We start from the raw sequence: 16,224 nt of genomic DNA on the forward strand, positions 1-16,224 counted from the left end.
GCAGGATGGTGGTGTGAATCTGCATGTAGGTATCTGTCAGTGTGAGTTGGTTTTCGATACACTGTATATCCAATGTTGCCGTTTTCTTTCTTTATTATTAAGACGTCTAGGAAAGGTAGTTGCTGATTACTTTCTAATTCCATCGTAAACTTGATCTTGGGATGGATACTGTTAATGTATTCTAGAAATGCAGTAAGTTTGTCTACTCCATGTGTCCATATGATGAAAGTGTCGTCCACATATCTAAGCCATAGTTTGGGTTTATATTCTGCTGTTCTTATTGCCCGTTCCTCTATGTCTTGCATAAAAAGATTTGCTATCACGGGAGATAGCGGTGAACCCATCGGTGCCCCTTCAACTTGTTTGTACCGTTGATCACCATATATAAAATATGTGTTGTTTAAGCAGTGCCTCGTCAAATTTAGGGTATCTTGCGGTACTGGATATTTTCTGCTTATAATTTCCAAGGATTCATTGATGGGAACGTTGGTGAAAAGTGAAACAACATCGAAACTTACTAACAAGTGTCCCGGCCCAAGAGTAACATCTTTTATACGCTCGATGAAGTGGCCTGCGTTCTTAACGTAGGAATCAGCTTCTTCTGCGTAAGGCTGTAGCTTTTCAGCCAGGAACCTTGCCAGTGGTTGTAACGGTGATCCGATGGAGCTCACTATTGGTCGTAGTGGTAATCCATCCTTGTGAACTTTTGGTAGACCGTACAGTTTTGGACATCTCGATGATTTTTCCCGTGGAATAAGTTGAAAATGATGTTCTTTATTAATATTAGATGTTTGTATTTTTGCTTTTGTTGTTTTTTCTAGATATGTTGTCGGGTCAGTCGATATCTTCTCGTATGATGGATCGTCTAGAATATCTTTCATCTTTTGATCGTAGTCTATGACATTCATAACCACCGTAGCATTGCCTTTATCAGCTGGAAGTACAATGATTTCTTTATTTTTGCGCAATGAATTTAATGCCCCTTTTTCCTCGTGTGTTAAGTTTCGTTTTGGCGGTTTAGCTGTTCGTAATATGCGTGACATACAAGAGCGCGCGCAACGCACAGTAACTACAAAAGCCAGCTGCCCAACACCCGTAGCGTCACTTCCACTCGAACATCGACAAGAAGCAGACCATCCAGAGAGACTTGAAAATGGCAAGTGAGATCTTGCCGAAACGTCGTCAAAATGGTTTTTATCAAAACCAACAACATTTAACGCGGAGTCAAACCCGGAATACCATTGATATAACATACAGCTCCCGCGGAAATATCAAAACTAACATAATTAACCTTCACGGGGAGGAAATTCTACCAGATATCCGAAGATTCGAGAAAATGAGATCAAAAAGAAGTACACTGCTATGCAATCTTACTTTTTTAGAACGGTGTAGGGACGAAAAGGTAATTCCTAAAAGCATGAAACTAAGTTTTCACAAAAAGAACCAGAAAACCAAAAACATCCTAAGACGGGCTAGTTTAGCACTGATTAGAGAATCCATCCATGACACCAGACGAGAAATCGATCAGATAAACTCGAGAATATTAAAACTTCACCTGATTCTTGGCAACACATTACATCCGGTACTATGGAACATATTAGATACGCTCAGCAACTTTCGAGCAGAGACAAACGCCGACTTAACAAAAACAAAACAAATTAAGAAGTTCGAGAGACTATTATTAGAACAACAACCGAGAGAAACGCCACAACAAGATACCTGTAAACTGGTCTATAATTTTTCGAACTTCCCACTAGATGAAGCCACAAAGAGTGTTCTTTCGAAAGGTTTTAATTTCGCAGTAGCTCCTGCACGCATACCGATTGAAAATATTATATGCGAAGTGGAAAGTTCAATAACCAATATACCATCCGACACGGCCGAGACTATACGCCAAGACGTGTCACGCATATTACGAACAGCTAAACCGCCAAAACGAAACTTAACACACGAGGAAAAAGGGGCATTAAATTCATTGCGCAAAAATAAAGAAATCATTGTACTTCCAGCTGATAAAGGCAATGCTACGGTGGTTATGAATGTCATAGACTACGATCAAAAGATGAAAGATATTCTAGACGATCCATCATACGAGAAGATATCGACTGACCCGACAACATATCTAGAAAAAACAACAAAAGCAAAAATACAAACATCTAATATTAATAAAGAACATCATTTTCAACTTATTCCACGGGAAAAATCATCGAGATGTCCAAAACTGTACGGTCTACCAAAAGTTCACAAGGATGGATTACCACTACGACCAATAGTGAGCTCCATCGGATCACCGTTACAACCACTGGCAAGGTTCCTGGCTGAAAAGCTACAGCCTTACGCAGAAGAAGCTGATTCCTACGTTAAGAACGCAGGCCACTTCATCGAGCGTATAAAAGATGTTACTCTTGGGCCGGGACACTTGTTAGTAAGTTTCGATGTTGTTTCACTTTTCACCAACGTTCCCATCAATGAATCCTTGGAAATTATAAGCAGAAAATATCCAGTACCGCAAGATACCCTAAATTTGACGAGGCACTGCTTAAACAACACATATTTTATATATGGTGATCAACGGTACAAACAAGTTGAAGGGGCACCGATGGGTTCACCGCTATCTCCCGTGATAGCAAATCTTTTTATGCAAGACATAGAGGAACGGGCAATAAGAACAGCAGAATATAAACCCAAACTATGGCTTAGATATGTGGACGACACTTTCATCATATGGACACATGGAGTAGACAAACTTACTGCATTTCTAGAATACATTAACAGTATCCATCCCAAGATCAAGTTTACGATGGAATTAGAAAGTAATCAGCAACTACCTTTCCTAGACGTCTTAATAATAAAGAAAGAAAACGGCAACATTGGATATACAGTGTATCGAAAACCAACTCACACTGACAGATACCTACATGCAGATTCACACCACCATCCTGCACAATTGAATTCAGTCATAAAAACTCTGACTATAAGATCTGAACGACTAACAGACGAAGAACACAAGAAAGAAGAAATGCAGAAAGTTACAAAAGCGTTAAAAAACAACGGCTTTTCCACACACAGAATCGAAATGGCACGAAGACCACAAAAAACAACAAAAGAAATAAAAGAAGACGAAAAACCGATTGCCAAAACCACTCTACCGTATATTAAAGGCACAACAGAGAAGATAAGCAGGGTCCTGAGAAAACACAAAATAGAGACTGTCTTCAACACCGACAGAAAAATCGCGAACATATTACCATCTGCCAAGACAAAGATTCCCCTAGAAAACCAAGGAGTATACAAAATTCCCTGTGGAGAATGCGATAGAGCCTATATTGGACAGACAAATAGAAGGATCCAAGTAAGACAAGAAGAACATCGCAATGCCATCGAACGTAAAGAAACGACGTCATCCCTAGCCCAGCATTCTTTAGCTACAGGACACAAAATTGACCTTAAACATATGGTAATGTTAGCGAATGTCGAAAACAAGAGAAAACGAATTATCAGAGAAGCCATAGAGATAGAAAAACAAGAAAATAATTTAAATTCTCGAGACGATGCCCAAAGATTGCCAAGAACATGGAAACCAATTATCCCGAAGAATAACGAAAGAACGGAATCGACCAAGACCCCGCCCACTGACCTGCGCACTGGACCAATTACAAGAGCGCGCGCAACGCACAGTAACTACAAAAGCCAGCTGCCCAACACCCGTAGCGTCACTTCCACTCGAACATCGACAAGAAGCAGACCATCCAGAGAGACTTGAAAATGGCAAGTGAGATCTTGCCGAAACGTCGTCAAAATGGTTTTTATCAAAACCAACAACATTTAACGCGGAGTCAAACCCGGAATACCATTGATATAATATATATATATATATATATATATATATATATATATATATATATATATATATATATATATATATATACAAGAATTACTGGATATTAGTGACTGTCAATATAAACAAACAACACAGTTTATTAGGGTTGCAGTCAGAAAATTGGCCGGGATGTTAATGAAACACTCTTATGACTTTTTGTCTAGCTTTCGGAATCGTTTTGTTCCTTTTTCAAGACACTGTAATGAGAAAAAAGTGTAAATATTTATAAAATATCACAAATCTTCAGTGCAACTTACTAGTCGTTGAGATTATTTACAAAAGCATAGACACTCAACATTAATAACAACACACATAAAATATAAAATAGTGGACAAAATACATTTAAAATTCTTTAAAATTTAGGTACAAGTAGTAAAAATTTTGTTGTCATCTTTTACTAGTGTGTTTTAACTCTGGCACATAGAGAACAAAAAGAAAAAATCCTATGATTAAAAAGTAATTAGGTGTATTTAATATCATGTTTCTTTTTAAGAAATACTAGAGGCCCATCTTAGGTGATTTTTAAACCTGTCTTAATGGTATGCAACATGTTATGCATATAACTGTAATTTGTGTGGGTACAGGTACAGGTAGATATTAATTTTATTTTGGATTTTTTTCCAGTAAGTAACAATAAATGTTGCTCAGTTTATCTATGTCTGACTTTTTATTGATGCAAGATGTACTTGATTTTATGGAACACATTTCCAAGATATATATATATATATATATATATATATATATATACCTAGCTTCCAACGCTTGCGATCGTTACAGTCATCTACTTGTAGACCCATATCTTCCAATGCACCTTATACTTCTTGTCTCCACGATCTTCTTGGTCTTCCCTTTTTCCTGCGGTTGGTGAGGATCCACTGCAACATTCTCTTTATCCATCGTTGGTCATTCATCCTTTCTACATGGCCATACCATTTTAGCCTTTTGCATTCTATAGTTTCCAGGACGTCAATGTCTATGCCCATACGCTCTCTGATTTCAGTATTCCTTACTCTATCTCTTCTAGTGAGTTGGCAACATCTTCTCCAATAATTCATTTCCATTGCTTTTATTTTGGATGCGTCATTTTTATTTATTACCCAAAGCTCTGAACCATATGTAGCAATGCTTTCTATGATACTTTTGTATATCCTAATTTTTGTGTTTCGGGTAATGTGGTTATTCCAAAGTATACTATTCAGTTGACGTATTGCTGAATTTCCTTGACCAATTCTAGTAGCTATTTCTTTTGTATTCCGACCATTGTTTGTAATGTTTACACCGAGATATTTATAGCTATCAGTATTTTGAATTTGTTTGCTTCCTAGTTCTAAGTGCTTTCCTTCACCTCCCACTACTACGTACTCTGTTTTTGATGGATTAATTGATAAGCCCCACTTAGTATATTCTTCATCTATTTTTCGTAACATGTAGTGGATATCATCTTGATCTTCTGCAAGTATTACTTGGTCATCAGCAAAATGCAAGCTGTACAGTGTATGGTCTCCAATTTTAACACCCATAGGTTCACATTTTCTTTTCCAAATATATCTTAAAGAGTGTAGGTGCAATGCAGCAGCCTTGGCGAAGTCCTTTGGTCACTTTTATCTTTTTTGTCACTTTTTGTCCAATCTTTATTACACTCGTCATATCATCGTACAACTCCCTTACATCATTAATGTAAATCGGTGGAATATTCTTGTCTTCTAGCACCTGCCATAGCTTGGCTAATGGGACACTGTCATACGCTTTTTGAAGATCAATAAATACCATATGTATCTCCATATTATGTTCCAAACGCTTTTCTATTGTTTGTTTTAGGCAGAACACAGTGTCTATACAAGAACAACCAGTACGAAAGCCACTCTGATCTTCAGCGTCTTCCCAGCAATCTTCAATTCAGCTTTTAATTATCTTCCCGTAGACTCTACAGATTGAGTTAGTTACGTTAAGCCCTCGGTAGTTCTTAAAATCTTTTCTGTCGCCTTTATTTTTGATGTACTTGTTGGTATTTTCTTCTCTATTTTATGAGAATGGCGTTGTCAAAAACAAATTATATATTTGTCTTCTAATATTGGTAAGACATTGAAAATTTTCACCAATTTTAAAAGAATTGACAATTTTAAAAGTAATGACCAGACTTATTCGACTCAAATGCCCAGAGGGGATTTAGCACAAACCCAAATTCGCTGCTAATGTGACAAAAAATCTTTCAAATAATAAGCCTTTTACCTTTTCCTGAAAAGTTAAAGTATTTGTAAGTTTTAAGATTTGAAATATGTAGAATGTAATAAATTACTTAAAGAATTTTTTTATCCCGTTGTTAATTCGTCCAAAAAAGGTTGTTTAGGAGATTTTACTTTTGTGTCTACCCATATTTTAAATTTTGTATGCCCAGCGTCAACCATGTCTCATCCAGATAATAAATTTTGCGCTTCTCTTCTCTAGGAGTTCTTATCTGTTGAATATATTTTCGTTACACATCACAATATCGTCTTTACATAATAAAAGGGCGTTTCTTCTCCTACGTTGATATCGAAAATTAATTTCTTTTTAATATTCTATAAAATGTGATTTTCGTCAAATTCGACACATCAGGATCATCGTTTACCTACTTTAAAACCGTATTTTGGCGGGTATTTTGCTTCTCATAAAAAATTTCCTTAATCACCGTAAATACACTTCGATTACAAACTCTAACTTTACTTGCCAGTTTTTTACAATATCTCCAACCAAAAACCTGTAATTTTCTATTGTTTCTTATTTAAATACATTTCAAATTATTTCTTTTACTTTAGCGCTAAGAAAACTTCTTGTAGTTCGTTTACGAGAAGCACTCCATGTATTTTCAATTAATTTATCAGTAGAATCAGTGGATGACATTTTTGTGTTCAACAAAAGTAATCACGTATACAGTTTAAAGTCATTATACAGATTAAAATAAATACTTAAGTAGTTTGAAAACGAATAATAAATAATTATTACTAGTCAATATTAACAGCATAAACATAAATTGTCCTTTAACCATCAAAACGACAAAAACATTACTAATAAATCCATTCAAAATATACTTTAATACCAAAATAGTAAATCTGGTCCGAACTTGTATCAGTTTCCGACGACGTCGAGTAGCAATTTTCCAGCAAAATAGAGATGGTTATTTCGTTTGGTTTTTAAATATTTTCGGACAATCGTTACTTGCATATTCTTTTAAATTATTCATTAATTTAATTAATATGATTATTTTTTCACTAACTATGTATTCAGTGATTACAATAATTTATATAATATGCAATAAAAACTAATAATCGAGAAAAGAGAACAATTGATAAAGTGATCTTAATAATATACTGTTACTATCGGAACGAGTAGATAAATTTTGAACATCTTTAACAATTAAAATACAATTTTATCATTGTTGACGCTCCCTGCATCGCTTATTGAAAGTTAATATAGTTTATTAGTGAATGTGTAGTACTAAAGGTAGACGTCAAATATACCAAGCTTAAATAAGCTGAATAGACTTAAGAAAATAAATATAAACAGTTTATCTTACCTATCAAAATTTCTTATATTTGGTTTATTTGGAGATGTTTTAATGTTCAGGTCTCTCCCAAGATGCCACAAGAGAAAAAATTGTTTAATAGCTAGTACGTTTATATTTTCGTGAGTAAGATATGTGTTGATAACATTTTCCACGAACATCGTATTGTCGAATATAGTGTGTATTTGATATAGCAGCGTGACACACAACATAAGCTGGTTTTGATTACTTAGAGTTCCTAGAAGTTTCCATAATATTTGGCACATTTCCTGAAAGAAAAAAAATTGATAACGATTAAAAATGTAAAAGAAAGATCGGTCTGCAGTGACAAAAATTCGAAACTCGAGCGGTAATAATTAGGATGATTTGTTAAGGATTATTATTATATTACTATTGTACTGACTGACAAGAGAGTAATATACCAAATAAAATTATAAGAATGATAGAGATGACAATGAGAGATTCCCAAGCAACAATAGACACCGGAAGAGAAAGAACAGAAATAATAAAAATAAAAAATGGAGTAAGACAAGGAGACGAGCTCTCAGCGGTACTATTTATTCTCTCACTAGACAATTAATAAAAAGCTGTCAAACGCAGGAACTATAAACAAGAATGCAGTGCAAATAAGATATGCGGACGATATAACCATAGTAGCAACAGATAAAAGAGCATTAAAGAAAAGCTTCCAAACCGAGAGGACTGGAAAAAAATGAAAATAAAACAAAATACATGAACGTAAGCAAGAAAAAGAAGACACAAATGACAGAATTGACAATAGAGGCACACAGTTTCGAAGAGGTTGAAACATTCAAATATTTGGGAGTACTAGTCAACAGAAGAAATGAAAGTGTAGATACGAAAAGAAGAATTAAAGCGGGAAACACAGCGTTTTATAGAAATAAAAAAATGTTTAGAGATAGAAGATAAGCAGAAAAACAAACATGAAAATCTACAAAACGGCCATACGACCAGTAGCAGTATATAATGCAGAAACATTTACATTAACAGTAAGAGAAGAAGAACAATTTAAAGTTTTTGAAAGGAAGATTATCAGAAAAATACTGGGAGCAAAGAGGGAAAACGAAGATGCAAGACAATGGATGAATCCCGAAACACAAGAATTGATGGGTCAAGGGAACATAGTTAGAGCAATAAAAGCACAAAGAATTAGATGGTATAGACACATAATGAGAAAAGAGAAGAGCAATCTGTTAAGAGTTATTATATTATATCACTATCTGCTTAAATGTAATGCGTCATTATGTTTGTCTGAAATATATGTTAACCCCGCTATATCGAGGCATTTTGAAATGGTATAGACTATAATATTGCTGTCAATAATAAGTTTTTGTTTTTGGAAGCTGAACTTTCTTATCGCGGGATACGGACGGAATGCATTGATGGATGAGATGGATCGCGCAGAGGTGTGAAAAAACAAAAACAAAAGAAAAGCGATGAAACGCAATGAAACGACATATCGTGTGACTACTACGTGGAGTAGTAAACGCAGTCCCATGCGTATTAATAAAATAAAATAAACTAAACTGAAATAAAATAAAATGAAAATAAAAAAAAATGTAGTAAAATAAAATCAAATAAAATAAACAAAACAAAATAATATAAAATAAAATGAATCGAATCAACTCGAATCGAATATCGAATCGAATGTCGAATCGAATCAAATATCGAATCGAATCAAATATCGAATCGTATCAAATATCGAATCGAATATCAAATCGTATCGTCTATCGAATCGAATACCAAAACGAATATCGAATCGAATATCAAATCGAATATCGCATCAAATATCGAATTGATTGTCTAATCGAATCCAATATCGAATCGAAACGAATAAAATAAATAAAAAAAAAATAAATTCAAATTAATTAAAACCATTACTCCGTACGCAGACGATAAGAAAGCTATGCTTCTCCTCCTCGGTCACCCCAGGAATGATACATCCCGTTTTTTTTTATTTCCTTGAACAACGAAGAGATGAAATATATTGATATATGAGATTTCTTAAGGGATCTTACATATTTTAACGAAAATTAAAGGAGTTCGACTTACTTATACAGATGATGTATTTAAATGTTTACAAACTTAATAGTATTTTATAACTAACTCTTCAAAGGGGTGCGGTCTTCAAAGTAACTAAATCAAGGGTTCTTTTATATTAAAAACATTTATATTTGTCAGAATCAGATTCCCAGAATCTAATTTAACATGATCGGTCAAAAAACATACATTATTTTCCTGATTATAACTGTTGTCCCCCATATCTATGTAATTTCCTTGGTTTGAATATCTCTGTCTTGATTGGTGACCACTATCTGCTCTCTGACCTCTAAAACTTCGTCTCATTTGACAATTTCCTCTGTATCCCTTATTAAATCCTCTCATAGTTGCTCTATTATATGTCTGCAGTCACTCTACAATCCTTTTGCATATGCCCTGACTTGTGACATCTGTAACAAACTACGGTTTTCATTAAAAAAACTGCGGGTTTTTCATATTTTGTAGTACTGGATGAAGATGTCTTCTTTTTTTCCTCTTCTGCTCGAAGTTTTTTCTTTGCCAATTCAATTATTGTTTTGTACTCTTGTACTTTTTTGGATCTAAATTTTCGAGAATTGCAATAACTGTTTCGAAGAATGGTGGCATAGAGAGTAGTAAAGTTACATACTAAATCTTCGTCGCTGATTTCCACTCCCGTTGCTTTCAATTGTCTTGTTACAACATCGAACTCGCTAAATCTTTTAATTTCATAGAGATTAATTTCTCAAAATCATTTGCCCAGGCAGTCCTCTATTTTCATATCGTTCTTGCAAAGAATGCCACATATTATAAGCTGTTGGTTTATCTCGAATAACCTCTAATTGATTGTCATATATAATTGTACAATTATTGACCTATAAGCTCTAGCTTTCTGTTTCGCTGTTAATTTTTGTGACTCTTCTGTATAATTATTCTCATTGAACTCCGTAGTAATCCATTGTTCAACTTTGTTTTCTTCCAAAATAACTTTAATTCTATATTTCCATGCAGATTAATTGGCCCCATTCAAAAGTTCAATATTAAATGTATTCTTTACTAACTGTACTTGCCATATTTTATTTCTATAGTTTTCTGGGCCCAAAACCTGTCGGATTGTAGATTAAAACTCTCAAACTCTTTGTTCCTTAGATTTATTTTATACTCAATATCAATAGATACTACTTAGACATTGCACATTTCTACCATGTGCTTCGGCAGCATGACCTATACATCTTAATCTCTATTTCTAATCATATGTCATTCTGATTCACTCAATGACACAGAACATCACAAAAAGGGTTAAGGGAAGTATTACACTTTACAATATTAACCATTTTATATTCGAGCCAGTTCTGGGAATTTCTCTGTGACACCTCGAATTTGGATATGATTCGGCGCCTGTCACTCATATTTTAGATTATTCGGCGTTTGCCGATAGTATTCTGAGTGTACGTCTGGACTTGTAAAACTTGTAACAATATGTAAGACGATTGTTTTCCTCAACTAAGTAAATCATCAATTTCATCGTCTTATATTTAAAACAGACCTGCGGTCGTCTTATTAAGAAAAGTTCTTAGAATATGCAGTCAGGAAATACGCCATTTCCTGTGCCCCTCTTAACAAACACTTTACCTTCAGTAACCAACTGAAGTAAACCATATGTTGTTGATTTAGTTTTAACATAAATATTCATAAAAGTAATATAAATATATCGATTCATGATTTTTTAAATATACTAAATACTTTAACAACTAAAAAAGTTTCTTACGTACGAATAAATATATTTAATGCACTCACCTCTATAACAACGGTGTTCTCCTCGATATACTTGACATATATTACATCTAAAATACCCGTAATTAAAATGTTAGTATTACAATCTATTTTCCTACTGCATATGGAATTATTCGCAAGGCTGAAAATCTCCAAGAGTGTGTTCATGGCTGTGAGCTGGTTTTCTCTTGAAGAGTCTTTGCAGCAGGCCACCTAAACAATTCAAAATTAAACTACAATTAATATTTGTATTTATATTATTTGGTAACTGGCTTCCAAGCATTATTACTTGTTACAAAGTTAGCCTCACTAGTCCTCAGCAATAAATAAAATATTTCAATCATTTTCCTTTTTATTGTTTTATCATAATGGACCCCCTCAGAGAAACCGAAACCGACAACAACATGGCAAAGACAGAAGCAGAGGTAGACCGGCAACAACATGAATGAAAGATGTCTGAAAGAAATCTTAGTTAAGAAGACTGCCAAAATACAAATGAGTGGCGATTAGGAACGGAAAGGCATATTAAGCTATGAAAACCATTTAATACAGTATATTGTCATCATCAAGCATATTAATTTGTCCACTGCTGGATGTAAGCCTACTTTGATTGCTTCTATAGCTTTTAAGCTTGTACACTTTGTATCCAGTTTGTGTATATGCGCTGTAAAATGAATATGAACTGGTAAAACGATAATTTATAACAATTACCATTCAAATTGCTGTATATTAACAAGAATAAAATACATTATTCATGAGAAATGTAACAGTTTAAACGAATACCTCCCTAGGCTGTCCGTACTTTGTATATTCAGTATTTGAGGAGTAAAAAATTAAAAATATCTAAAGATACATATTTTACTTTTAATTATAGCTTTTAAATTATTATTATAATAATATGTATATTAAAAAGATAATTTAAAATAAGGAAGTAATATTTAAAAATGGTTACCAACATGTTATTTTTATTCTAATCATCTTTTTTTGTCTGTGTAGAGCCAACTGGTTGTTTATTTCGTGTGTAGGCTCTTAAGAAACTACAAAATCTGTACTAATTAAAACAAATAGCATCAATTTTTTACATTCCATTCTAAAAATATTGGCAAAGTCACTAGGATTATTAAGAATATCACTAATTAATTTATTATCAGATATTTAAACTGGAGATGCCTTTTATCTATACGTTGAAATTCAAAGTTCTAAACACCACTGTTTAAAATTTCATTTGTAAAAGGTAAAACTAATATAATATACTCTTAGCCCACACAGAACCTGTTTAGCGTTGGTTGTAGTGAGTCGGAGCTTAGATTTTTGTGGAAATGTGTTCGGAAAATTGTGTATAACTATTTTTGAAGATGTTCCAGTTGAAAGAGTTGTGAAAAATTCAAGAAAAATACTATATAACTAAAAGTATCTGCAATTAAATTTCTTATCAACAATTGTTATATTATTATAATAAAACGTAATGGTGTAGGATTCATACTCTCAAGGGAGGTTAGCAAATGTGTTAGCGCTGGAAAATATACTGAAATAATAGTCTTTCTTGTCATTAAACATTACTGGCATCAGCGTGCAAACATCAGTATTGGCCAGGATAATTTTGAAGAGCTTCAAATACGAAGAGGAGTAAGATAGGGCTGCATTTTGTACCCACTAATATTTAACATCTATTCGGAATTCGTTTTCAATAAACCATTGGATAGTGTTCAATGTGGTATCACAACGAATGACAGCAATACACTAGGAGGTTATGTAGTCAAAACATATCTTTTTATAATTTCAGTGGAATTACACTACAGGAAGCTTTAGATATGCATATGAAGAAGATGATGTAACAGACATTTTTATTGAGCTGCCTGAATCAAATTTCCTTACGGATGAGGATTCAGGTGACGAAGACGAAGGTGGTGACCCTGATAACTTGAATCCTCGTCAACTTCGTGCAGGTGCGGAAGTTATATTTGCAGACTCTGAACGTCTAGGTGTACAATCAGACCTAAAAGCAAGCTATGGTAAGGATTTGCAGAACGTAAATAGTTCTTATGAAATAAAAACTAATACAAATCCCCGAATGGTAATTCATCTGCCAGAACCTACAACTTATATTGACTGAGACCTTCATTATACGCCGCGCAACTTTCCAAAAGGGGATTACAGTAAATATTCAGAGATGAGTTGTGTGCAACTGTTTGAATTATTTATTACTGATGAGTTGCTAGAAATGATAGTGTCTGAAACAACAAAATATGCTCTACTGATAAATCAACCGAACCCTAACGTGACACTTCCTGAATTGAAAGAATTTATGGCAATTCTCTTAGTACGCGGATATAATAAGCTACCATCTAAAAGAAGCTACTGGGAGAGAAGCCCTGACATGCAAAATATTCTGGTGTCTGATGCCATGAGACGTGACAGGTTTTTACAAATTTGTCGTTTACTTCATTTTGCAGACAATAATAATATAGATAAAAATGACAAAATGTACAAACTAAGATCACCTACAGATATGTTAAAAAAATCGTTCATAGAGCATTTTGTATCCATAAGCCAATATAGCTTATGATGAATCGATGATACGCTACTTTGGGCATCATGGATGCAAACAGTTTATCAGAGGAAAGCCTGTAAGGTTTGGCTATAAGGTGTGGTGTATGAATACACCTAGCGGATATTTGATAAACTTTGAAGTATATCAGGAAAAAATCATAGATCTAATGAAGAATATCAAAAATATTTCGGAAAAGCTACAGCTCCTAGAGTTCAGATGATCGAAGAATTGGGTGACAAATAATCTCTAAGATACAAGTTTTTCGATGATAATTTATTTACCAGTACAAACTTGTTAAGTACTCTAAAAGCTAATGGGTACGAGGTTACAGGTACTGTGAGGGATAATAGAATTCTTAGAAATTGTCCACTTGTTTCCAAAAAGACGATGGAAAAGAGGGCACGAGGGGAATATTGTTCAACATTGAATAAGGAGACTGGTATTCAATATGTTCGCTGGAGGGACAACAAAGTTGTAACAGCTGCAAGCACATGTTTTGGTGTTCAGCCGGTCAAAAATGTGGAAAGATATTCCAAAAAGGATAGCAAGACAATACAAGTACCTAGGCCATATCTTCTTTCGCATTATAATAACAGCATGGGAGGAACTGATCTCATGGACAGTAATATATCTTCGTAAAAAATAAAGAGCAATATTTATATAAATGAAAATATATGGGTATTTTTTTTTTCAGTTACCGAGCCGGCATACGTTCCAAAAAAATGCTACTGGCCAATATTTACGTACCACATAGACGCAGCTCTTCAAAATGCTTGGACGATATGTAGGAAATCCGGGAAGAATATTAGTCTCTTAGAGTTTAGAAGAAGTATTTGCCAGGTAAAAGTATTTTTATACAAAACTCAGAAAATGTTTACGATTCATTCAATTTTTAGACCTACTTAACGACATATAAAGTCCCCGCTAAAAGAACTAGAAAAATAGGTAGAGCAGCAGGAAGTGATTTTCGAGTGTCTGACTGCGTCAGGTTTGACTGCAAGGATCATTGGATTATCTCTGTACCTGAGGGCAAAAGAAAGAGGTGCGCCATGCCAGTTTGCCGTTCAAAAGGGCGTACAATGTGTGAAAAATAAGTTGTTTTTACGTAGTTTTAAATAAAATTATTGCATATAAAAAGAATTTTCTTTTCTCGGCGCTAATGGGTTAATATGTAATTAATACAGTATTATTAATTAAAGGTATCATTTCAAGAACAAAATATGATTGAAATATGGTAGTTCGTATTTCTTTCCTAGAAGGCATCATTACATTACTGGACAAACGGTGTGACCTGTCATCATAGCTTTTTATATAGATAGATTGTATTAATTTCATAACTATCCGTATAATTATCACTGATACATTTTGTGTGCCTTTATTTACAAGGTTTATCCATTTTATCATTAATTGAGCTTTTATTGATAATTTACTTTATTATTATATGTATTCAGATATTTTTCACCATAATTAATTACATATTGCTTATATTATGCCGTTAGTTATATAAAAATCAACTATAAAACGCATTCTTAACTTCTATTGTCATTAATGTGTTTTTTAACACCTTTGTCCAAAAACTATGCATTCTCTTAGTTTTGGGTACCTGAAATCCGGATAATTTATTCACGGCCTGTGACGGTCATTATTCCTTTGTGTTTTATATGTATATTGATTATTGTCATTTGACAGGAAGATCTTTACCAATTTATAATATCGTATTGACCCTAGAATATTTCGTTGGTTAATTGTCGTTTTTTTTAATCACCTTTGTAATTTATTATTTGCCACATTAAATAAATATTTGTTGTAGTACAGCTGATGTAATCAGAAAACTGATAACGATAAGTCTCCAAAATAGAGAAAATTAAAAGACTGGAAAAGATCTATGTTAAGCACTGGACACTAGTAATGATGATGATTCATTATATAAAATATAAAAGTGGACACAACAGAAAATGTCCTACATAATACGAATTTAAATGAAAGAAAGCATGTTATATACTAACCACAATAAGAGATTCCACCCATGTTGGTAATTTTGATTCTTCTTCGACAGTCAGTAAGTTTGGAAAAGCGGAAAATTCTAGCAGAATATTCGAGGCTATTCCCATTGCTCTTTCATAATCACTTTCACTTTTCCTCGACGTTGAATTAGAGAGTGACAATATTTTATTTTTGGTTATAAAGTTGTTGATATCGATAGGATTAAAATCACATTTGTAGTTTTCTTGCAAACGGGCACCTAAAACATAAAAACATATTTATTTGTCAATTCATGATTTTGTTTAACTAAATGTGTAATTAGTTTTTCTGTTGAAAAAACTCTCTATGCTCAGTTATCCCTTTTTTGAAACTTCTTCACGGCTGAGATATGTTATAAACTTGTGAACGAGTTCTATTATTTCTACTTTTATTATTTTTATTGTTAGTTTGTGCAGT

At 33.6% G+C, this 16,224-nt stretch overlaps 1 protein-coding gene across 4 annotated transcripts in view; it reads right to left on the reverse strand.

The window, feature by feature from the left end:
* The window catches only part of LOC140445383 (protein DOP1 homolog), a 216,205-nt gene that overhangs the window by 51,728 nt on the left and 148,253 nt on the right, over nucleotides 1–16,224 (reverse strand). For all 4 annotated transcript variants that reach the window (XM_072537366.1, XM_072537364.1, XM_072537365.1 and 1 more), the window contains exons 7-9: nucleotides 15,792–16,027; nucleotides 11,259–11,447; nucleotides 7,434–7,690 (exon numbers count right to left, since the gene is read on the reverse strand). In XM_072537366.1, the coding sequence (XP_072393467.1) occupies nucleotides 7,434–7,690; nucleotides 11,259–11,447; nucleotides 15,792–16,027 (682 nt within the window). The remainder of the gene's footprint in view (nucleotides 1–7,433; nucleotides 7,691–11,258; nucleotides 11,448–15,791; nucleotides 16,028–16,224) is intronic.

The sequence above is a fragment of the Diabrotica undecimpunctata genome, chromosome 7 (genome assembly GCF_040954645.1).
Source record: "Diabrotica undecimpunctata isolate CICGRU chromosome 7, icDiaUnde3, whole genome shotgun sequence".
Taxonomy (NCBI): domain Eukaryota; kingdom Metazoa; phylum Arthropoda; class Insecta; order Coleoptera; family Chrysomelidae; genus Diabrotica; species Diabrotica undecimpunctata.